This window comes from Epargyreus clarus, unplaced genomic scaffold (assembly GCF_041222505.1).
Source record: "Epargyreus clarus isolate Ecla_fem2 unplaced genomic scaffold, WU_Ecla_fem_2.2 ptg000007l, whole genome shotgun sequence".
NCBI classification, from domain to species: Eukaryota; Metazoa; Arthropoda; class Insecta; order Lepidoptera; family Hesperiidae; genus Epargyreus; species Epargyreus clarus.
In genome coordinates this window covers 23,111,189-23,135,799 of record NW_027332215.1, presented here as the reverse complement: position 1 = coordinate 23,135,799, position 24,611 = coordinate 23,111,189, and the positions used below count along the sequence as shown (strand labels likewise).

General features: G+C 34.0%; 1 protein-coding gene across 7 annotated transcripts in view; it reads left to right on the top strand.

The window, feature by feature from the left end:
- The window catches only part of trio (trio Rho guanine nucleotide exchange factor), a 125,569-nt gene that overhangs the window by 56,927 nt on the left and 44,031 nt on the right, over positions 1-24,611 (top strand). For all 7 annotated transcript variants that reach the window (XR_012102496.1, XM_073075185.1, XM_073075184.1 and 4 more), the window contains one exon: positions 3,486-3,747. Coding sequence is in view for 6 of the 7 variants with exons in the window: in XM_073075185.1 (XP_072931286.1) it covers positions 3,486-3,747 (262 nt within the window). In the remaining variant the exon portion in view is untranslated. The remainder of the gene's footprint in view (positions 1-3,485; positions 3,748-24,611) is intronic.

Sequence of the window (24,611 nt, the reverse complement as noted above, 5' to 3'; positions counted from 1 at the left end):
GTGGGTGCCATGGACACATACATAGACAAATACACAAACACCCAGACCCAGAAACAGAAATCTAAATTCATCATTTAGATATCTGTCTGGCCGGGGATCGAACCCGGGACCCTTTGCGCGTCAGATCGGTATGGTGACCGCTCCGCCACGGGGGTCGACGGATTATAAAATGAAAAGAATATTTTTAACAATTACTAATAATTAAATATTTACAATTATAATATCCGATGACAACAAATGTTTTTAATAGCTCGTAGCTTGTAAGTCCTATTGTTATATTAATTCTTAAATGTTTTATTATCTATGTTAATTCAGCAGACGTTCTAGGCGATAAATATTCGTATTCAAATACGAAATACGAAGGTAGAATTTGGTAGTTTGCTAAAATATAGATACCTAATATTTTAGCAAACTCTGTAGTATATACTATACTGTATGTTAAAATGCTAATATTTGATATGATTATTAAAGACAAGCATTTCTATTACATATTGTGGACAAATAACATGTGGAGTACATCCTAGCAACAACCAAAGTAAACTAATCAAACGAGCCCAACATTGCATCATTTTATTTGATTAATTTCTATAACTTTCTTCCAGCACCTTTATCGGACCCTGAATATTTTTTAATGATATCGTCACTGAAAAGGTTAAAAGTCTAACACGCAAAGGTGCCACTTTTCGTGTTAGACTTTTAGCCTCTCCAGTGACGATATTATGCATGTATGTATTAGTGATGCCTTAAAATATGTACGGTAAACGCTAAAACTGTCAAACCAGTACACATACCGACGACGAATTGGCCATAACTCGTAACTCAAAAAACGCTAGTTTACACAAGAAGAAACACTACTTTAAAAATACATGGCCACACTTTAATATTTTGCTCAATTTTGAACCTAAGGACCCAGGTACTTAAGCTTAAGACACCAGTGTCTTAAGGACTACCTATGATACGTCATTTTAAGTCCAAATATGCAAAAATTGCTTTTTCGTAAAAAAATGAGATACGAGTTATTGCTACTACCTACATCGTCGATACACACATTGACGGTCACTATCTTATCTTATATTGGCAAATTCGCTTATCTTCGAACTCATAGAGTCGTCATCGATCCTACGATCTGTTACAGCAGATAGATTAGCAGGTGTAACGGCTCGAACCAATGGATAAGCATTAAATTTGTATTGACACGAGTGCTATACGTTGGCTTCCTGTTACTGTTGGTTTTTTAATCATTATTTATAATCTACTACATAACTGCTACAAATTCACAGAACATTATTAATACTTATCTATTAAAAAAAATCCAACAAATAACTTCGTGAACATTTGGCAGTTTCAAATAAATAGGGCCGCTCCGGTAGGAATACGGGTTCCTAGAAACAGTTTTTTAACAAAGAGTCCACGTTACGTTCGCATTTTTGTCGGCTTATCGGCTAGCTTACTTCATTCAGTTGACTGTACCCGTGACGCTACAATTTTTTTGATTTGTGCCCTATTTAATTTAGTAAAGACAAGTTAAGTAATATCTCTACAATGGTTCGATTGTGTCACCTACATTTGCATTTGTGTGATAAGCAATTTTATTTACGGTGTTTCCGACGAGCAGAACATTTGGGAGGTGTCGATACTCTTACTCGTAACTTACTCTTAAACGTAACACTTCCTCTTCCACATCTACATCAACGATCACGCCGGGCTCATTTTTTTGTGGAAATAATCCTGTTTCGCAAAAACGACGATGTACAGCAATGAAAGATCTGTACCCAAGTACTGGTCTACCTGGATAGCGTCGTCTGTACTCTTCGACAGCTGCGCGTGCATTCTCATTACAAACACCGTAAATAAGATCACACAATCAAACAATTGTAGAGATAAAACTTAACTTGTCTTTACTTTAATTTAATGGGACATATAATGGAGTAACACTTGATTTTCCAAAAAAAAAAAAGTCAAAGTTCCGTTATAGTAACTTATGAGCTTTTAGAAATAATAAACACAACCCAAATCGAGCCAAAAACATAAGAGATACGGTAAAAAATGTAAAGCGAGATCACAAACGCTACTAAAAGTAAAAAATTAAATAACTTCAAAAATATTAAAGATAGACCCCCCCTTTGGAAGTTTATTTTCCATCACTTTTCATAAATATTCAGAATATTTCGGGCGGTCACTTGGCGATGAGCGACATTGTATACAAATCATCGGAGACATTCTTGCAATCATGCAATCGGTTCTCAAATTTGACGATGCATTGGCGGCTTTCAACTTGGCGTCTTTTGTATAATCCAAATCACATTCTTATTACCTTACTAATAATGCTAATGCTTCAGTTTACAGCTTAATAAAAACTTGAGCATTTCTTCCGTTCGTATGTTTCGATATGTTGTATTCTAAAGCGTCTTTCACAAATCACATAACGTCGATTTTAAAAGTAAAGGTGCTAAATTTAAATTATCTTTTTGTATTACCTATGTATTCGTACGTACATGGTTTTGATTTAAAATATACCGGACAAGTGCGAGTTAAACTCGCATGGATCGGGTTAAGTACAAAGTTAACACTGGAAATTAAAGAAAAATGTTCTTCCATGCTTAAAGTATGGGGAAATATGTGTACCAACTGAAGATGTATATCATTGATCCAAACTTGGTAATAAATTCGGATATTATACAATACAGGGTGAATCTCCATAATGTGCACATATTGAAACAGGAAAAATTAAACCGCATTTTGTCGACAAAAAATTTTTTTTTTTTGAGATTTTGAGGAAATTCACGATTACTGAAATTTTACCTTAAAAAAAATGCTTTTTTCCCTGTTTCAATATGTGCACATTATGGAGATTCACCCTGTATATCTAGCAATTATATATATTATTATTCAATTCGGTCAAGGCTGATAAATAACACGGAACTAATCACATTAACCATCCATTATACACAATATCTTCAAAGACTTGGATAAAGTAATAAAACAAGGTAAGGTTTTAAGTATCTATTTCAGTTTTCCTTAAGCATAATTATATTTTTTTTATATTATATTTTTCTTATATTTTTTTTAATTTAATAATAATCCACATGTCGAAAAATAGACATGTACACAATGTACGTAACTCAGCTATGGGGTGGATTAATAAAAATACATACCTTACATCTTATTATATTTTAAGTACATCGCATTAAAGTACATTGATCGCTTATTAATTTTTTAAGTACATATTGAATTTACATGATTTAGACCCACTCGCTCGCAATCTATATATAAAAAATATTATTATAAAATCCAAAATAAATTATAATAACATCGTAAAGCAACATTACTGTCACTCTAAAGTATTATTAATTGTATTTTGTATCATTTAACTATGGTGTAAGAGTTAGTAGTTGCGCATCATTTATTATTTGTGAATAAATAAATGTGTAATGTAGATAGGTTGCAATGTTAATGTATATCAGTGGCGTTTGTTTGTTGGGCAGGCGGGCCCGGAGATGACGTGGGTGGTGGGCGAGCACACGGCGGCGGGTCCCGGCGAGCTGACGGTGTCGAAGGGGCAGCAGGTGGAGGTGGTGGAGCCGTGGGCGGCGCGCGCCGACTGGTGGCTGGTGCGCGTTCCCGGGGAGCCGCCGCAGGAGGGCGCCGTGCCCGCGCAAGTGCTCAGCCTCCAGCCGCAAAACCCGCCGCAGCAGAAGACCTCCCCCTCCCGCCGCCCGCTCAGTCAACCGTGCGATGAAGCTCTCGGTAAGTGCACTATATCGATACCTCTACTATATGCACGCCGTTTATGGTGAAAATGTTTCGCGTGGTTATTTATACGAGGATATGCCTACCTACATTGGAGGAAATACGTTACACAATATCGCTATAACCATTATATAATTTAATTAATTTTACGTATTAGGTATAATATAAATTAGTTTTATATTTAGCTAGTTCATACTAATAAAACCAAATTTCATATTTTTACGTTGGATTTATATATATACCGTACTTAATGTTATCCAGTTGATACCGTAAGGTCAAAGTATGTCCTTGTTACAATTTACTTGAATATGAATTTTTCATTTGAGTTTGTAGATAGGTCGGCACCAAGGGACATTTGACCGTCTATATCGCTGAGACAAATTGCTGGACGAATACTTAACAGACAGTTTAATTGGGATAGAAGTCGGGCTACGTTACATACTGGTAGCTGCGAGCACGCACAAATCTTATAATGAAACGAATTTGCTCGTTTTCACTTTGCTTCAATTTAAAGCAGAACTCATACATTTCTTCAAAGTAAAAAACAGCCCACATTTTTTCTATATAATCATCATATCCTCTCGTTCGATTCAGTAGTTTCGAAGATAAGCCCATAAAGACAAAAGGCTTGGCGCAAATATGAATAGAGTTAGATAATGGGGGTTATTTTGAAATTACTAATATGCTCTTCAATCTGGATTAATCAATTTTCGATAACGTAAATCATTTAATTTTATTAAATGTTTCCTTCTTTCCTGTAAAAAAATTAAGTTGTGACACTAGAATCTTAATTTGCTCAGTGACTTTCGAGATTGGCGCGGACGAACTATTGACAGACATATGGTTACTCACAGGCGTTTATTTTGTATTTTTAATGAGCATGAATAAATATAAAGGAAACTCAGGCATAAATGTATGAATACAGTAACGTTTTACTTAATGTGCGTATGTTAATAGATAAAGCAGCTATCTGGAAAATTGAGATTTGATAAGATTCTCTGTTGATATGATAACGAGCAAGGACAAGAATTTGTCTGCGAAATTAATATAGTGTTCGGGATACATGTAACTTCATAATATAAACGTTACAAATAACTCACAACAGTACGTCGAGTCTAGTACGAAACACAGGACCTATCCTAATACGAAATATATGACCGAAAACATATACTTTATGCCAAATTATTTGGCTCATTAGCAACGCTATAGTAGATACCTTGATATGCGTTAGTAGAATACAAATAAACATTATGTTAAAAAAAATCTTTTGTTATACACACGATCCAGACAAATAAAATAGTTTTTTTTTTTAATGTGAGTAGGTACTTATGTAAGAAGTTCTACGGCGTATTTAATAAAAAATAAAGTGCGTGTATCAATGTGTACACGAACAAGATATGAATCGAATATAAGAAATGTTACAGATTGACACGACGCACCATATACTATATCGTAACGTATACTATACGAGAACATTTAAAACACCCCAAAATAAGTACAACTCCAAAAGTAATTTTGCGACGTACCTACCTACTAGTATCCACCTATTATTGGATATTTTTTATGCGCTAAACAGTTTCCCCGACAAAATATTTATTCTTTATAACTTCATACCATTATATATTATGTTATTTCATATTGTAGAATTTCAGACCACAAATTCTTTAATTGTATTGTCTTGAGTGTAGGGAACCAGTTGTAACACTCTGGCTGTAACAAGTTTCATCTATGCCCTCCTTTGTTTTTTTGTAATCAATTGAAACTGTCCAGCGGTCCGGTTGATTGCATCCAATTTTGATCTCGTTTTACCTTTGACGCCGCGATGAGTGGCGTTGACTAAATTGCATGCGTAATGTAGTAGCACGCCAGATTCCACGGATTGCGCGACAGGGGGACATCACGACAGGGGGACGCTATGGTGTTATGTGTTTTGACTATGAGATTGATTCGAAATTGTTAGGTGTTCCAAGGAATTGAAATAAAAATAACTCATTCCTTTTGAAAAATAACTATATAAACCACAAATCTGTTTTGTATATAAACCATGGCACATAGACACAAAAACACAATAGATCTGAATTTAGATAGTCAAGTGAAAGCCTAAGTAAAAATGTAGGATACAAAAAGAGTTTCAGGTATCATCATCTGAAACTCTACAATTAGCGTTAGTTAACTGAGGTGAAATGTATTCGCCACAAAATAAAGTTCGCAATTGTTTGTATCATATAGACGCAAAATTAATTTCATAAGCTAAGCGTGTCGTGAATGTATTTCTCACCAAACTTTCAAATACAGCTCCATTTCGCGTATAGAGTTGGATTAACCTATTTGCAACAGTTACGAACCGCCCGCTGTCCACAACTTTGGTTTGCCGTTTAATGAATGCGTTGTTTCCGCCTACATAGAGCCGGTATAGATGCACTTCCGAGTCGAGAGCCGACAGAGCCACCGACTAGCGACGCCCGTAACAAGCTATTTAAGTTCTATTACGGAGCCATTTTAAAACTTTTTTCACGTTGATATATTGATTTTCTGCCTTTCATGTTGGTAAAGTTTCAAAGTGTGTTTTAGGTTCGCTGCATAATTTTAGTATGATATCCGTTTATTATCGTATAGTATTCATTATTAAAACTGTAATATAAAGGTTTATTTTATAATTCGGCAGGGTATTTCCTAATTACTGTTTTTGTTTGCTCCTTTGCAATTTACGAACCTAATTGCTCTTCCTGTTATCTAGATTTTCAACATCACCTATCTAGATCTTTTTGCCTTGGACACTTGACCCTCGCTTTCAATATGGAAAGGACCATTGAAAAGATCACTGACATTTATCTATTTTATCTTTCTTATCTAATTTTGCATCCAATAGTGAACGTAGGAAATGTTTTAAATACAATACAGTCATGAAATTATAATATTATTTATGGTCAGACTTGTAACTAAAATTTAATGACCACTTGTTATTATACTATCGAGATTAATAGATTTAGTTCATAAACGTTCTAAATTATATCATTTCTTGAATTCAGATGTAGACGCATACACGTACATACATGACATAGATTTAATGCGGTCAGGTGGAGTGTTGTTCGGGTCGCTTGGGCCAGGCCTTTGGTGAATTAACGAGTACCTAAGCGTACATTTGCTCGACAAGCAGCTTTCTCGTGTAGGTTCTACACGTTATGCCTAGCTATGTCCGTGTGTTATTAAACAGTATAGAGACTTGATTCAGTATATTTACAATTTTATACACACTTCCTAAATCTCTAAATCCTAAGATTTGCGGGTTGATCCTGAGATTAATTAACATGAGATGGTAAATGTACAAATTTATTAGTAGGCAATTTCGGACTTTACCCATAAAATTTGGTAAATGTTACGATTTACCGCAGTTCAGGCATTTACAGTTACATATATGTTCAAACAATTTCGTTCTTGTACAGATTGTGAAATAATAATAATTTCCAAACTCTTCCTAGGTTCGATTTGTTTCCCCGCAGATATATATGTGTTACGAAAGGTTGCATTTGTCAAATACAAACTATAGGTAATCTTGCAAAAAAACTACAAAACCACATTTTTTGTTCCATTTTTGGGTAAATAAACTATTGAACTGTGATGCGAAAAATATTTCTGTCGCAATATCACAGTTTCAAGTTTTAAGTGCCTACTAGAAAAAATATTAAATATATGATTGCTTTTTCATATGATTTTGAATTTGTGTTTCTATAAATTTACATTTGGTCTGGTCTGTCAATATCTGCCAATTTGTCCTTTATTTACGTTACCGTATGTCCGATCGCAATTACACTATATAGGGAGTAGTAGGCGGCACATATCAATCTGCGAAGTTTTTTGGATTAGTACCTACCTACCTTACACCATGGTACTATACTTGGCACGCGTAATACCTACACAAAAAATATAATCGAATATAAACATAAATATATATAAAATTAAATAATTTTTAGTGAGTATCCATTGGTGCCTGCTTGAATGATTGTATACTTTTGGACTCGATATGTGACGGTAATTTCGCGATTTTTTTCATCAAGAGGATGTCTGCCCGAATCCCAGTTGTTTATACAAATGCAAGTGTTTATAATTGTAATTCATAATGTTACATTTACACTACATTTAAGAGATTTTTTTACTGTAGCCCAGTGTATCTATAGTAGCGCGGTCAACGTGTCATTATAGGTAGCGCTAACATGCTGTCGTATCGCATTACCGTTTGTAATTGTAAACGATTACGGAATCACAGAGTATTTAAACGATGCATTATATGTATCATATATTAAGGTATTTATAAACGTGTGATCTATATTAGTCTTTATATATAAATAAAAAATACAACAGACTTAAAAACCAAATTAAACACAAGTAGATATTAAGAAAAGACGGTTGAAAATGCTAAAAGGTTAAACTATGAAATAATCACTCTTATACTGTGTGGTTAGTTTAATTTAAAATGTACAAAATGTTGGTATATCGTATTTAATGTTTTCCAAAGAGCACTCCCCGACAATTTATGCAAATACAGTTTGCTCCGTCTTCTTTAAAAGTTTCTTTAACCTCCTCTCAGAGCTTGGTCCAATCTACGCTGTTTCCCGGTTTGTGAAATTGTGTAGGTACACCTTATAAGTTTGGTATTGCATTGTTCGTTCCATTATTATTATATTAAATGATACTTACTGAATGAATAAAATCTATAGTATGCGAACATACCAATTAACGCTTCTACGTACCTACTCGGGTAATAGTCGGACATTATTATAATATTTGATTCGAGTATTTTATTCGCATGTAATGCATTCAATAGTCCGCGTAGATTTAACGTTATATCAAACGGATATTGCAAGTAGTGTTGGGTACACTTTTTTTTATAACATGGGAGTAGCAGACGAGCATGCAGTCCACCTGATGGTAAGTGGCTACTGCTGCCCATGGACATCTGTAATCAACCCCAGATAGGATTATAACCCCAGATATTCCTACCTGAGGTTGGCCACAGATGCGCCGCTACCCCTGAGGACTAAGCTGGAACGCCTCGGAAAAGTCTGTTTCCCTTACCACATCCTTCAAAACAGAACACAGCAGCGCTTAACTCTGCTGTTATTAGGTAGAAATAGGTGTGGCGGTGGTGCCGCCGGAGTCGAACTACAAAGGGTTCTACCACCTTCAAATTGCGTACACATCCATATTGCGTCCATATCTACCATACATACCTAATTGATAGGTCAAGAACAAATTTTAAATATTGGACTCAGTCTCCAGATGTTTAATGTATATACCTAACGAGATCTTTTCTATTTTAGGTATATAAAGACGGTTTTAAATGAGCAGAAAACTTTAATTCGTACTTATTATATTTAAGACTGCTATTTTTTGAGCTGCTCTAAATTATCGAGGATGGCCTAGCGAATATACAGGGGGATTTATTAAAAATGTTATTAACTATACCTCAGCCATTATGCGAAGAGAATTCATGTAAACAAACCGATTTTAGGGTCATCCAAAAACTGGCACTGTAAAAATTACTAATTTCCTGGTTTTCATATTTAATGGTACAGATCACAATTAAATTGTATCCATTATTTCTATATCTCATTACATGCGATGCACTGTTACAACATTAATATTATTGCATTTAGACAAAGAAAAATAAAATATCCATATCAGTTAATTAGTGTTAACCCTATAAGTAGGTCATGCCATATGAATGCCAGGTTGTTAGAACATTTGGTCTGATTTTTATTTAGAATTTTAAATACAATTTCAATTTATTATACTATTCACCAATCCACACCGGAGCAGTGTGGTTTGTGTTAGGATATGAGTATCTACCTATCTACCACTGTAAATTGGTTCATTGTAATATGAGTCTCGTATGCATATATCATAAATCATAAATATAAAAATAGAATTTCACTCAGCATTATAAGCACAAGAAGTATGAATTTACTTAATACACATTTGAATACAAATTAAAAATTGTGAGATTAATCTCAAAGCTAAAAGTAAAGTCAAGGTAAAATTTATTCACAATATTGAATTCAAAACAGACATAATGTTCCGAGTAGAAAAAGCAAAATTGATAGTTAACAATTTTAAGATTACAATATTATTTGTAAGTTTATTGCACCGACGAAAAAAGTTTTTTTGTTTATTGATTTATTTTATTGATCTTATTAGAACGGCCGAGGCCACTTACACTACGTAGGCAGACGTAGCATACAGACATCTCACAGAACTCCAGGCATACAGACATGATCAGCTTCCAATCATCAGCAAGCACATCACAGTTCGGATAACGAACCATGAGCGCGTTCAATGTCGCAAGTGTACGTGGAACAGGTGATTTAGCGTGCGACACAGTACCACAAACAACTTGCGCTTTCGGCTTCGTTGATCTTGTTATATGCCCATTATCGGTTGCTAAGAAACATTCTTCTTCCAATTTGGCTGAGGTATAGCCGGAAATCGAACGAGTTTTTTTTAAATCTCACCTAGTATAATTCCACCATCAACAGCGACACTATCACTAAGGATCAAATTCTGGGAATATATGAGATACTATAGGAGAAGGCTTCTTTTGAAGAAAATACATATTTAATTCATATTGCGTTTGCTAAGTTCATTCATTCATTAATTTGAAAATTTCACAATTCCTTTTAGTATTTTTCGGTAAAGAAGTTCTCACTTCAAAAATCCGTTTAAAAAATTGCCCGTTTAAAATACGAATATAAAATCAAGTGATAATCAATGAGTTTCGCTATCTATTGGACACGAAAGCTGTATAAGCGTTAATTATATTTTAAAACGTAGCGTACACTTAACGTGACATTGGACCACTGAAGCGTCATACGATTTCAAATTAATTCCAATTTCATATCAACTGCGAATGAAACCGTGCAAACTACTTGCAGCTAAGCAGTTAAGTTTGTGAAGTAATATTGCAGTCCTGTGTTGTAATTGACAAAGAGGAATATTATTTAGTCATCCGGCCAAAGTTTAACCGTAACTGCCGTCCGATCTATTGTTACTCGTACTTGCCTACAGTTAGTTGTGTTCTGTAAGATTTATTACAAATAATGGAATATTGAACATGATTTGTCTAAAAACGATTTGAAAGCCGACGAATATCAATCTAATCAAATAAAAAACCGTAAAATAAAACTAAATTCTTTGCATATTCACAATGACGTGTCACTTCTAAAATTAATGATAAAAATATTTCCTACTATCACAGTAATAGTAGATATCTATACTATACACATTATCAAATATTTAGTTGTGTTATCTTTTTTTTAAAATACGGCATCCCTAATTTAGAGAGCGATACACATATTTTCCTGGCTACTTTTCAACATGTAAATTCGATGTCGAAATTTATCGATATTAACAACAAAGCCGACAATGTAAGGCTTTGTATATTAGTCACTTCATAATATTTAGAAAACGAATACAGTTTTCTTGAGCAGGTACCGTTAGAACTACTGTACAGGTAAAGCATAATTTGAAATAACATAATCCATACGAGCATCAGCTTGCAGTTTTCGGAGAACACAATGAAACATCAACTCTTTGACGTAGCATCAACTTCGTTGACGTAGTAGCTTTCCTATAATAATAATTATGACAAGTATTATTTTATAATTCTACATTTTATTATTGTTGTGATTGTTGTTGATTTACGGCCATTGCGAAGCGATATCGAAAGAATTTTCGCGACTGATATTTTTATGTGTGCTATGTTGAGCGTTTGCTTCTAATCTTAGAGCATCTAAATCGTCAATCGCGGCTTCTAAATGTAGCAAATCTAAAAAGACCCTTAAAAATATTCGACATGTATCACTACTAACATTTTTTTTAAAACTTGGCATCTTCTAAAAGGTTAAGTGGTGCTTCAGGTCTGCCCTGTTTTACATTTTTCAATGCTTTTACAATATTATTAGTGCAGTCAGTTTTTCACATAGATATATGATGTCAAAGATACACAATGTCTGTTTAAACGCATTACCAAATTTATTATGTGAATGTGTGTACCTTCATACTTTTTATCGATTGACAACCAGTATTAATTTGATGAGCTTGGCGTGGCAACGTAGCTTTAGTATCCAAATTATCAAATTAATAAAATACTATATTTTTATAGATGATTATTTATTAATATTATGAAAGAAGTATTATCAAATATAAATTAATACCACAACTTCTTGGTATAAAACATTTTTCCTCAAAATGTTTGTTACATATTACCGATGATTTAATAGGAGTCCATTCTGGCCGATTTATTATTCTTATCCACTTTTCACGTACCTACCTCACTTGATCGACGTAGTATCCTTTAAAAAATATAGGTGATACAAATATTATTCGAGTTATAATAACGTAAAAAATCAGAATATGTAAATTCCGTTACAATACGTCAACAAAGTTTACTTTTATACTGTTTTTGTTTTACATTTATACTATGTTTTGATGCATGAAATGATCTTTATTATTATATTATCAACACATTATCGATGACATATGTCAAGCCCTAGCGTAAATAAATAATTCAATTCTCGTACGACGCCATTGTAAAAAAAATCAGCAATATATTAATACTAGTAATTATTTTGGTAAAATATCAAAACGTGCCGTAGTCGGGGGAGCTTAAGGCCGCTTATTCGAAGAGAAATTGACATGCCGTCACTTTTTTTGGCATCTCTTTCTCTCTAGTAGATTGTCTACATAGATTGACATATGTCTTTCTCATGCTTTGTTGGTCTTTAGCGTAGGGAGAAAATTCTAAGTCTATGGTTTTTAATATGCATATTAACCTGAATATACTCTAATTATAGACTTTATACAAATTATATTATTAACTTATATTATATTATTGATGATGAGGTATTGTTTATAATATCGATATATTTCGAGACTCCCTTTTAACATGAATAATGAATATATATCGATACGAATCGAGGTCAGTAATATTTCCTTTAAGTTCATTGTTTATGTCATTATTTTTTATATAACATACGTTTTAAATGGGTTTCCCATATATCTGATTAAAAACGATTATTGCAACCATTATATGAGTAATATTTGCAGTCATGTCATGTTTTCGGATGGTGAGAAACTTAAAACGACAAATACATCAATCTATTACACCACCTGTACAAATCTATGGCGCATAACTGAAGTTATCTATAGACGTACGCACGAATATGGTAACTATAAATCTGGTAAAACTTGTTAATGAAGAAGTTTACTCTGACTTAAAAAAAATCCGCTAATATAAACGTTTGTTTACACAGGTCTTACTAAGTTTCTCGTTGCGCTCCCGGCATATTCGTTACTCTATAGCTCGACAGTCGCTTTAATCATGTTAATTAGACGAAGAAATTGAATTACTTGTTGTTATTTACAATGACACCACTGAATGTCGCAGCGTTGTTTAAAATTTGCATTTTCCTATTTTATATAACGCAATATGCGTCAATGGATCGATTTTTTTTAACTTTGAATACCTTCTTCTCTTATAATTATTCTATATTGCTCAGGAGTTGAATTCCTATAAAACACGTTATAAAATAGTGCAATAATGCAGCGTGTGATTATATATTTCTCCAAAATGTACTCGTTCGATAGATCGAATAGGTTAGTTATAGTTAGATCGAATAGTTATTTTTAATGTAATTCTGTTATTTTATTAAAATCTGGCCCTTTACTCTTTTCAGAATTTTTTGCTTCTTTTGGATTTCGCCATCCACGTCCAATCGAAAAAGCCACCTCGTTCATTAACATTTACTATTATTATATTACTATTATTCTATCTAAAATGGCATTAGTTACATAACTTTTAAGAGAGAGTTGCTTCTGTGAAAGGACTCGGTATAAAATGCTTGCTTGACTTGGCATGGTCGTTGGATACTGCTCAGATCAGTGAAGCGAAAATTTGACTGTAAAATTGAAGAAAGACAGAACGAGCGATACAGATAATAAGGTATCATATTTTCTTATGCCGAATTGCACTGTGTCTGAAATAAATGATTATTATTATTATTTAAAAATGTTATTATATTAAGTGAAACAAATCAATTTAATTTGATTGATAGTCTTTCCGGGTTACTTTACCAGCTTATTAACATGGAAGTGATTAAGTAAATGAAATGTACACATGATAGTGACTCTTCAAAGCTTTTCCTTTTTAACACGCTCATATTAGCTTGGGTTGTATCTATGTATGTATGTACGTAACAGAGTAACGGAATCTTTGAACCCGATTTCTATCCACTTTGAACGTTCAGGTTAATTCAAAATTTTGAAAATTTATCAAAAACCGATGGATGGCAATACACGATTTTAATAATTTTGTACCATTGTCCTTATCAACATCCTCAGGATTAACGATTTTCGAGGCGAGGGAAAGCGCCTTAGAGAAATTTCACGCAAAGTTACTAGATTGATTTTTAGTTTTGAAAAAAATTCGAACCGCCCGCTCGCAGGGCGCTGCCGCGCCCTGTTCGCTTAGTTTTATATTGTGTTATATGTTCCAACCTAACCTAACTAAATAGTCAATGATGCACTGGCTATATCTGCATCTATAATGCCATCTTGTAGAATGATTTTTAGGATTCCGTACTCAAAGGGTAAAACGAAACCCTCCGCTGTCTGCTCGTGTGTCACTGGGCTTTATTTCTTAAACCATAATAGATAGACACTTGATTTTTTTACAGACGTTGCATAATGATGGTCGCTATAACAACAAATACTAAAAATTAATAAAATAAATATAGTTAAAAAAACTAAAACACTAAAAAAACACGCTTTTATGATAAGATCAACTAAAAAGTAAAAAATAATTTTCAATCTAGGAATCAATTAAGGAACAGTAAATAGTATAATTGTGGAAAAAGTGTGGGGTGCTTTTCGAAAACTGATAAATGGTGCACCCTACTCTTTTTTCACAATTATACTATTTATTGTTTCTTAATTGATTCGGAATCAAATCAAATCAATAAATAAATAAATAATTAGGAATCAATGATTCCTAATTATTTATTTATTTCGTAATTTTTAGTTTAATTTATCACAAAAGCGTGTTTATTAGTTGTGGAAAAGATGTGGGCCTCTGTTCAAAAACTCATTTTTTAATTGGTTTTATCATAAAAGTTTTATTTCTATTTTAACTATATTTATTGAATGTTTTCATCAGTTTATTCATACGTGTAATTTTTGCCCCCCCCCCCCCCCCCCCTTAAAGAGAAATTCCTCCCTAATTGGTACTAAAATAGTTCTGTATGAATGGATTTTCAACAAATAGTATCTGAATTTAATTTAAATTTAAATTGTTGACAATGTCCAACTCGAACTGGGTCATTTTATTTACTACTCATGTTAAACATTCCATTTTCACGTAGCTGCTCCTCACACAAGGAGCATCCGAGGAAGTGTAGTGTAAAGTTATTCACGGGAAATATATTTGCTAGCACGCGACTAGCGAGGCGTCAACAGGATCGTGTGAAATGCAGCATTCATGAATTCTAAGGAATATAAAATATTGAAGTTAAAAATTTTACTATGTGAAATTTTATTCAACTATCGCTATACTCGTATATTGCTGCGTTGAGTTTAAGAAGTTCATTTCTAAAAATAGCTTTTCGCCAATCACCTTCGATAGTCAAATTTCGCCTGCTGCTAATATAAGTGTAATATATATTAATGAAATATTCAAGGCATTAAAATACCAAAGCATTAAATGCGTAAAGTGTCGCAATCCAGACAGAACTAGTAAAGTCGAAAGTTGTGGATAATTTTTGAATATTATGAGTTTCGGCATGGAATTAATGCAGTTTAAAGGATTCTAAACATTCCTCAAGTTCGTGGAGAAAGGAGATAAAAGATTTTACGTGTTGTTGGTTTGCTTGAAATTTTCGTTCAATATATGAAAAAACTAGAGTAAGACTTAATTTCAGAAATAATAACCAGTTCCGAAAAATTGCTTAAGCTTGTATAACGAAAAAAAATCACGAACTACATTGGAATCAGCCATTTTATTTTAAGTATGTACCTACTCACAAACTGTACTGGTAGGTACTGGTATGAAACTGTAAGTCTCTAAAATGAAAAATAAATTACGCGAGAGACCTACTTTCGAATATTGATACAGTATGATGTAAGTACATATATAATATGCTGTATGATGTTTTGTTCCCCTGCGGGAGGTCAGGCGGGTTTCCTCTTAGCCGCGGAGTGACCGGCGCGGCGGTCCCTCTCCCCTCATGCCACTTATATTTGCGTTCAAATTCATTTCCCATGTCCTATTAAAGCAATTGAATTCGTTTTATACGCCTGTAATGTATAGCTATGACGTTCGCCCGTTACGATACCAACTATGTACCATAATAGGTCAATAACGCTAATAATTAATAAGTTAATCCGTTTTCAAACTATTTTTTAAACGGAATTTATACGTGTTAACTTTCAATAGCAACACGTTTAACTAAAAACTTACTAGTGGCAAATAATTCAAATGAGATATCCAAAACTTTTTATTTTTATAATAATTATGCAGCATGAAGTGCGTGTGCGAAAATTCAAACATTGCCAAATGACTGTGTACCTTACCTACCTTACACACAGTGAATTGACTTCTTTGTGTAGATATCTACTATGTTTTTTGTATGTCAGTAATCAAAGTGGTAAACTACCATGCAGAAATATCTTCTTTTGGCGCGTTTGGGAAAACGATGAGATTAGACTTTTACAACATCTACACCATAAAGTAATTGTTGCAAGTTATGCAGAAAAGGCAAACAAACGTATTTCAACTATTTTGTTTGGGCGTAATATATGTTTACTAGCTGACCCGGCAAACTTTGTACCGCCTCAAAATCTATTTATCAAATATATTTATCAAAATCTATTTATAAGATATCTTTATCACGATACGTAGCTACAAATAACTTTGTTTTATTTTCTGTTTTATAATAATTTCATTTCCGCCGCGTCTACACGTATTCTTTTTTTGTTTTTGTTTAGTAAGCCAAAAAAGTACTTATAACTTGTCCCAGTTATCTCTATTTGTTTGTTTAAAATATGTAATGTACTATAGCCTATTGACAAGCGCCATTTAAGGATCAGTACTCACAGTGCGTATTCTAGACGAGAACGAGAGTACCTACCTGTAGAATTTAAATAATTGGCCAAGTGCAATTCGAAATCGCACACAGAGGGTTCCGTACAATTTTTTTTAATTTTTCCCCATTTTATTAAATATTTGTTATTATAGCATCCATCGAAGTAAATGCAGTGTAATTTGAACTATGTAACTATTACATTTAATACAAAAACGAATAACGCTGAAAAATAACGGTTTCTTATATGGAGACCCTCCCTTCATTTTTCAAGTTGTTTTTATTTATATTATTTGTTGTTGTACTGGCTACTGTTGTACATACCCTGTATAAAATTCAAATGTCTATCTATTACGGTTCAGGAGATACAGCTCTTTGATAGACGGCCAGAGAGTGGAGGCTTAGTAATAGGGCTCCGTTCTTAACTTCTTACCCTTGGGCACGGAACCCTAAAAATAGATAGGCGATAGTTCTTTCTTTAACATTTCTTTTTCTTAAAACATATTTTTATCTGGGGAACAGTCACAATTTTAAGTACAAATCTTGTACCATTTACCTATTCAATTAGTTGACTTGAAAATGTACTTATGAAGACGGCAATTCTTCAGATTAAGGTCTGATCCTGAACCTGTTTATAGATTAATGGTCTATTTTCAATTATTGTTTGATGTATTCACGTATTTTCTGGGTTAAAGTAACATATTAACATAATATAATACATCATTTATTTTTCATCATCATCAAAAATTTTTCAATTTATTAAGAAAAATGAATAAATTAGTATCAAAACCTATATGTATGCTATATGTTTGTTTCACCGTGCCTGCTTAAACCATGTTAAAGTTGGTACTATCACCCTTTTAATATGCGATGCATCCCTTACGTTGTTTAATGAATGGCAAGAACACATGTCGTAATAGATTTGTTATTGCAAAGAGTTTGGCATGAGCGTCTGTTATGTAGTTGCGAAGCCAGTGTTGAGTAGCAAGGTGCCGGTGCGTACGCGCCTTGTTCACGTTTTGTGTGATTCGTTTGCGAGCACCGAGCCCGGTGGTGGTGGCGGCGGTGGGAGCGGTGCCGGACGCGATGGGCGTGCTCCGATCAGTCGGGCGGGCGGTAGGAACGCGTGCGCCCGCCCGCTAAAGGCGCTTTTTGCGCATCCTCGCGCCTCCTCCCCGTGTTGCACTCACGCACCCCCATGCACCGGAGCACGCCTCCCATCCCGGAAATGGCCCGACACCGCCGACGGATGTGCTCTCAGTTCGTCTGACTTCCTGTTCGAAAGCACGCGTCTCCCTGCACTCCGCTGCAACTGTCGACGCACCTTCGGGTAACCGGCGATAGCTTTCGTTATGGCCAGAAGTTCAGTTTTTGGGGCAGTGACTGATACTGACGCCATCGTACCGTACGATAGTACCGAGCCGTCCGCTTCGCCAAGCGATGACCTTCCTAAGGAGAGCTGTTCTCGTGAGGGCGGGAATTTTTTGGCGACTTCGGTTAATAAATTGTGTACCTATATGCTTTTCTTTGGATTTAATAACAACAATGGGAAGAAAAAAAGTAACAATGTGGCCGCTAACAATAAGCGCGCGAATGGGGACACAGGTAAGTCGTACCTGCTTTCTTTTATATAATATTTGTGCAAATCGACTGTTCTAATGTCGATTATCAATTTATTTTATTAAGTAGGTTTATTCTATTTTATGCGTTTTACCTAGTCTCAGTGTAATGGATATAGGCTATTTATTATCTGATATACTATCGACAGAATTTATGTTTTCGGTGGTGGAGTGGTGGAAACATGTACCCACCTAATGCTAGTCTAATAAATTGGTATAAATCGTAAAATATTTTATATGATTTCGGTGTTTTATTTAAGAAAATATATTAAGTGGGTATATATAAGAAAATAATTAGTAGAAATAATGTTGTCCTTATGACAATTGGTCAAAAGTCTTTCAGCGTATGTCATGTGGACATGTATACAGATTGTTTGTATAGTTTCTAACTTCTGAATATAACTATAGCGTTATATTCAATAAGCAATAAAATAAGAAAAAAATATTCTGAAATAGGTTTTGAATGAAACTTTTTTGACCATTTTCACCTACATTTGTAGCAAAATTTTAAAGATTATATTATCAACAATTATGATAAATCATTAAAATTTTCCATGATTATTATTCATGATTTATTATTATTTATTTAATTAATCGTTAAAATATTTGAAATAAATAACATACTTACCATATATAATAACTGATATCGTGGATATTCATTAATACCCAATCTGTTGTAGAAAAATCCTTAATAGAGATAACCTTGTACAGCATAATATAGATTTAAAAATAAATCGTTCAATACTTTTTTCTATTATTTAGCATTAAAAGTGCTAAATTATGTTATTTATTGTAATTTGAGAGAATAGTAAAGTTACTAATCATATTTTTAGTTTTTATGGCAAATAAATGATAATACCTACTTAATAGTTTTCTTCAGGCTTCAGCTTTTTTGAACACAACCTATCAGGAATGCATTCTCTCAACAGCCAGACTGTAAATGGTTTGTGATTTTCATTTTTAAATGTTAGCTTTTCGTATAAAGTATCCAAGACTAGTACACAGTACACACACATTTCCAAATGGAGCGGTTTTGGACAGCGGATAAACAAATAGCAGAAGACTTCCTCTTAATACTTTGCAGCTTCACTTTTCTCGATATTCACAACAAATTTAAAGTAGATATCGACTACCTACACACTTGTTCATATTATATCATTCTTGTGGACATTTTTATTCTCATTACAATTTATGGCTCATTTTTTTTATTATCGCGACATTACACTGCAGCTAGTGAAGGAGCTGCAACCTGCAACTGACGCGTTTTCACTATGCATTTAAGGCAAACTTTGTTATAGTCTGTATAATAATCTAAATAAATATCTCAATAATGCTAGATTTTATAGGATTAAAGGTTTTTTATCAATATTGTAACGAAATAGAGTAGTTAAACAGAATATATACAATATATATACAGCTATAGATACGAAAACAACATTTGACGAAAACAATTTCAGTGTCGGAAATACAAGTATTTAAATGTAAAAAAAGGATAAAAAGTTATGTCTACTTTATGACGAATAATTTGGCAAAGGCTACTTTGGAGGTTACATACGAGTATAATAGGTACATATAAAAATTGTTTATCAAACAATTTCATAAAAATTGTTTATCAAACAATTGTTTATCAAACAATTTTTAAAGGTTCTTGATTAAAGTATATTTGAAACGGATTCTAATTTCAATGAAAATATATGGTTTATTTGCTCCTCTATAAACGAAAAATATAATTAAAAACCTTATGATGTTATCTAATTACAATATACATATAACATAAGTTGGCGCTGAATTTAATTTTAAACAGATACGACTTGAACTAAATAATAATAAATAGTTCTTCGTACAAATAACTCATCACAATAATTCATCGTACACTTGTTTAGTAAAACTATAAGTATATCGTGCATTAAGAAGGTAACTTCATTCTTTATTTCTTTATATTCGGCTTTTACTTTGCACGGGTATTAACATAATTTACTCGGGCGTGCATATGAAAATGCGATTAACACAAAACAGATGCATGACTCACAATGCGCGGAACCCGCCGCACACCACTCGGACCCTGGGCAATTTCATTTGATTGACTCTCTAAAAGATATCACATCATTACATACTGTTGTTTTCACCACTGATTCTTCTTTAACAGAAATATGACTATTGATAAGTAATAGTATAAATCTCACAACGTACATGTGACCTGCACAACTGCATAAATATATGAATAACTAGCTGTGCGCTGCGGTTTTACTCGTGTTAAAAAGAAATCGAACAATATCATAAACAAAAAAAACTCAACTCTAAATGGTCTGTGAAATGTCCCTCCCGGGGCCCTAATGTCAAGGTCTTCCTTTAGGATACACACGTAATAATACAAAAACGCAATTTTTGCTCCCTAAATCTGTTGCCTTTGGTGAACCATCTCCTTCGTTCCCGAAAAGCTACACCTCTTTTATGCTGCTATATTACAATTCTAGAATGTGACATCTTTTATAATTACACATTATGTTGTAGGCCAGAGACTGTACATATATATTTTGGACAATCCAAAAACAGGCTGAGAGGTAAGTGGGAGTCCATCGTAACCACTGACAGTTGCTTACAACTACATAGAATTTTCCTTTTTTCATATTCACACGCGTAACGTTAAAGGAAGAACATAACGAAGCGAAAAAGTAAAAAGGCCCTTATTAGGCTTCATGTTTGGCTATAGGGACAGAGACCTGTACTTATTAGGCCAAGTACTATGACCATCTTGGACTGTCAATTTTACTTGACAACTGTTGAAATGTAAATAGTTCAGCTCCTTAGAGAACAGTTGCTGCCAGTTTATAATTTGAAATTATATCTACTGGGATTGAATCCGGTGTCGGTCGGTGACAATAAATTCGATTAGCGATCGATCTTGTATGTGGTAACCAATGGGACGTGCGTGCGCGGCCGCTACCATATTTGAAATTGAATAGGAACTCGCACGGGTCTTGCACAATAATGTCCGTCTAGTGGTCCCGTGGCTCGCGCTCGAGTCACGCCACGGCTCGGCTCGCATCGCGTTAACGGTTTCATGGTGATTATAGTGTCAATGGACAAACGCCATGGTGAGTGTCCCTGAACAACTTTGTTGTCTGTTGTGCTTATTTGCCGCAATATACACTCTGTTACACAAATAGCTAAAGCTCGAAACTTAATTTAAACCCGTTAACGACGGATTGCATCATGTGTAAGTGTATGTGATCTAATTGCGTTTCTAAACCCCAAATAAAACCTTTTTATGCAACATTCAAAATTATAATAGTATTAATATGAAGAATCTAAAACAAAGAGGTTTTTTTTCAAAAGCAAATAATGAAAGGTATGGGTTATATATTAAATATTGCAAAATAATAATAGTTACATAGATTAATTTGGTTTTAACTATTATGAAATCCAATGACAATACACGATCTTAATAATTTTGTCCCATTATCCTTATTAAGATTATCAGGATTAACGATCTTCGAGGCGGTGTTCGAGGTAGGTGGTAGGTGGCGCCGCAGCTATGATGATAGATGAGACGCAACGTATGAATAAATGAATAGAGTTTGCAATCTTTCACGCGTGTCGTAAAAATGTAACCTGTTGCAGAGCATGCGGAGTCTCTTTTATATTGTACTAGTTTATTTATTATGTAATTAGGAGTAGACGTTCGATATATTACTTCACAAACCACGACTATATTATTTCACAAGGCGTTTTTCCTCTGAATTTCCACTATGAAAGGTACAAACTCAACGAACCAACCAAGTTCAACATACTGTCTAAACAGAGGTTCATTCATAAAGGACCGTACCTACTAATGCAGTTGCTCATTGAAACGTAACTACGGATGCGACCCGCGGCGCGGCGTGCGAAATATTTGCATTCTCTATTTATCATGTGCAGCAGTGCAAATACAACGGCTTACGCGCTAGAATGTAATAAAGACCGAATTAATTCTAACCATTTGACTGATGTTTTCAGACGCATGTTAAAGGTACTTGGCACACGCGTCATGAGGTTTACCTACTTAAGGTAATTTTATGCCAGTTGATGTGAAAATCTGACGTTACATATGGATTTTTTCTGGTTTAAATCTGAAGTAAGTCTGTCCCCATTTTTGGGGTCATGCGGGATTACATTTTACCTAATTGAGTGTTATTTGAAATTAATTATCAGAATTTGCTGTGAAAGAAAGCATCACGAGGAAACATACATTTATTGGGTTGTTCGGAAAGTCATTTCGTTTATTTTTGTGAAAATGAAAGACAATTTTCGTATAATGAATAGATATTTTATAAAATTATATATTGGCCATTTTGGCCCAACACCTTAAGCCATCTTTCTGGTAGGAGCGTGATTCCACGTTCTTAATTTATTTGGTCGATTCTTGCAAAAATCAGTTGCAGGTGATTTTTGACCTCTTGATTTCAAGTAAAGGTTTTACTGTCCAAAAAATATTGCAGTGATCGGAAAAAATAATAATTGGAAAGCGCCAGATCTGGAGAATATGGTAGGTGTGGTAGAGTAACTTATTCGCTTCAAAAATGGATCATTTTCGTGACGTTTCGGGAGCAGATCATAGCACGCGACGACGTAAATTTTTCATCGCGAGAAATCGGGGGACTCATATATCGAACTTCAAGCTTAAATCCAGGCCTTAGCAGATCATAGATGTCAACGCGCCGACGCAAATTTTTCATCGTGAGAAATCGGGGGACTCATATATCGAACTTAAAGTTTTAATCCAGGCCTTCCAAGTGGTCATAAACGGTTTATTTCCATAAATTTAAACTCTGGCCGATCTCACGTATTGTTATTGGCCGGTTTGCATTAACTAATGCCTTAATCAGCCTTAATCGGCCTACCAGAACGTGGTGCATCTTCAACTTCAAAATTGCCGGATCTAAATTTTGTAAACCAGTTCTGCTACTGGCGTACTGATAACACATTTTCTCCATACCCATTAGTTTTTTTTTTCTGACTTGAACAGTATTTTTACCTTTTCTATAGTAAAAAAGTAAAATATGACAAAAGTGCTGCTTATTGCTCTCCATATTTAAAAGGGCACCCACCAAAAACTATTGCATAAAATCAATTGAACTTATTCACACACAAGCCTTGCTATATCAGCTGTAAAAACATATAACGACAATGCGACTTAAGTGTGAAGTTAGCTGTGAAAAATTACAATGAAATCCTCTATCGGGAAAAAACGTTAATGACTTTCCGAACAACCCAATATATAATCCATCATAATATTCTCAAAGTGAAGTAAAGTCTACTGCTTCATGTTACCATTCACCGGAATGTAATAGGTGGGCGTAAAAGTGTCAACACTGTTACACCAACAGATTTCACTTTATAGGACTTCACCACCAGGACCAACCGATTTCACTCATTTCAGTAATCATTATTATTTTTTTAAATAAAAAACCTCTTCTCTATGGATACTGCGTTGTCCATAATCAAATCAAATCAAATAATATGTGTACATATTATTTGGAGCACTGCAGATTTTAAAGCGATTTAAAGACTTAGTGTTCCTGATGAACAAGAGCCTTATAATTTTTTTTTTTGAGAAGAACCTGAAAATACTGATGGAAAACGATTATTTACCCGTTCTTCTTATCAGAGGGGCCTGGTTGCATTAAATAACATACAAGATATACTAGAGTTCACTTTGTATCACAAATATGTAAAATAACATGAAAAGTTTCAATTATTTTTATATACTTAGTGGTGCACGTTACCTACGAGTGTAGATATTATTTAATGTGGGCAAATATAAACATGCGAGAACGTCAAAGCCTTCTTTTCCAAAGTGCACAAGTTTAAATTAATCGCGTATTTATTATTTGTATGTAAGATCCACAGAACCGTATTAGAAATCTTTGAAATGCAGCGTCGCAATCATGAAACTCGTTCTACGAAACTTTATGGCGATTCTTTTGAAGGATATCCTTTTGTACGACTGCTGATTAAATAGGCTCTTCTTAGTCATACGACTGAGTAGGATAAATATGAGATATTAGTATTAATATTATAAAGGCGAAAGTTTGTGAGGGTGGATGGATGTTTGTTCCTTCTTGTAGCAAAA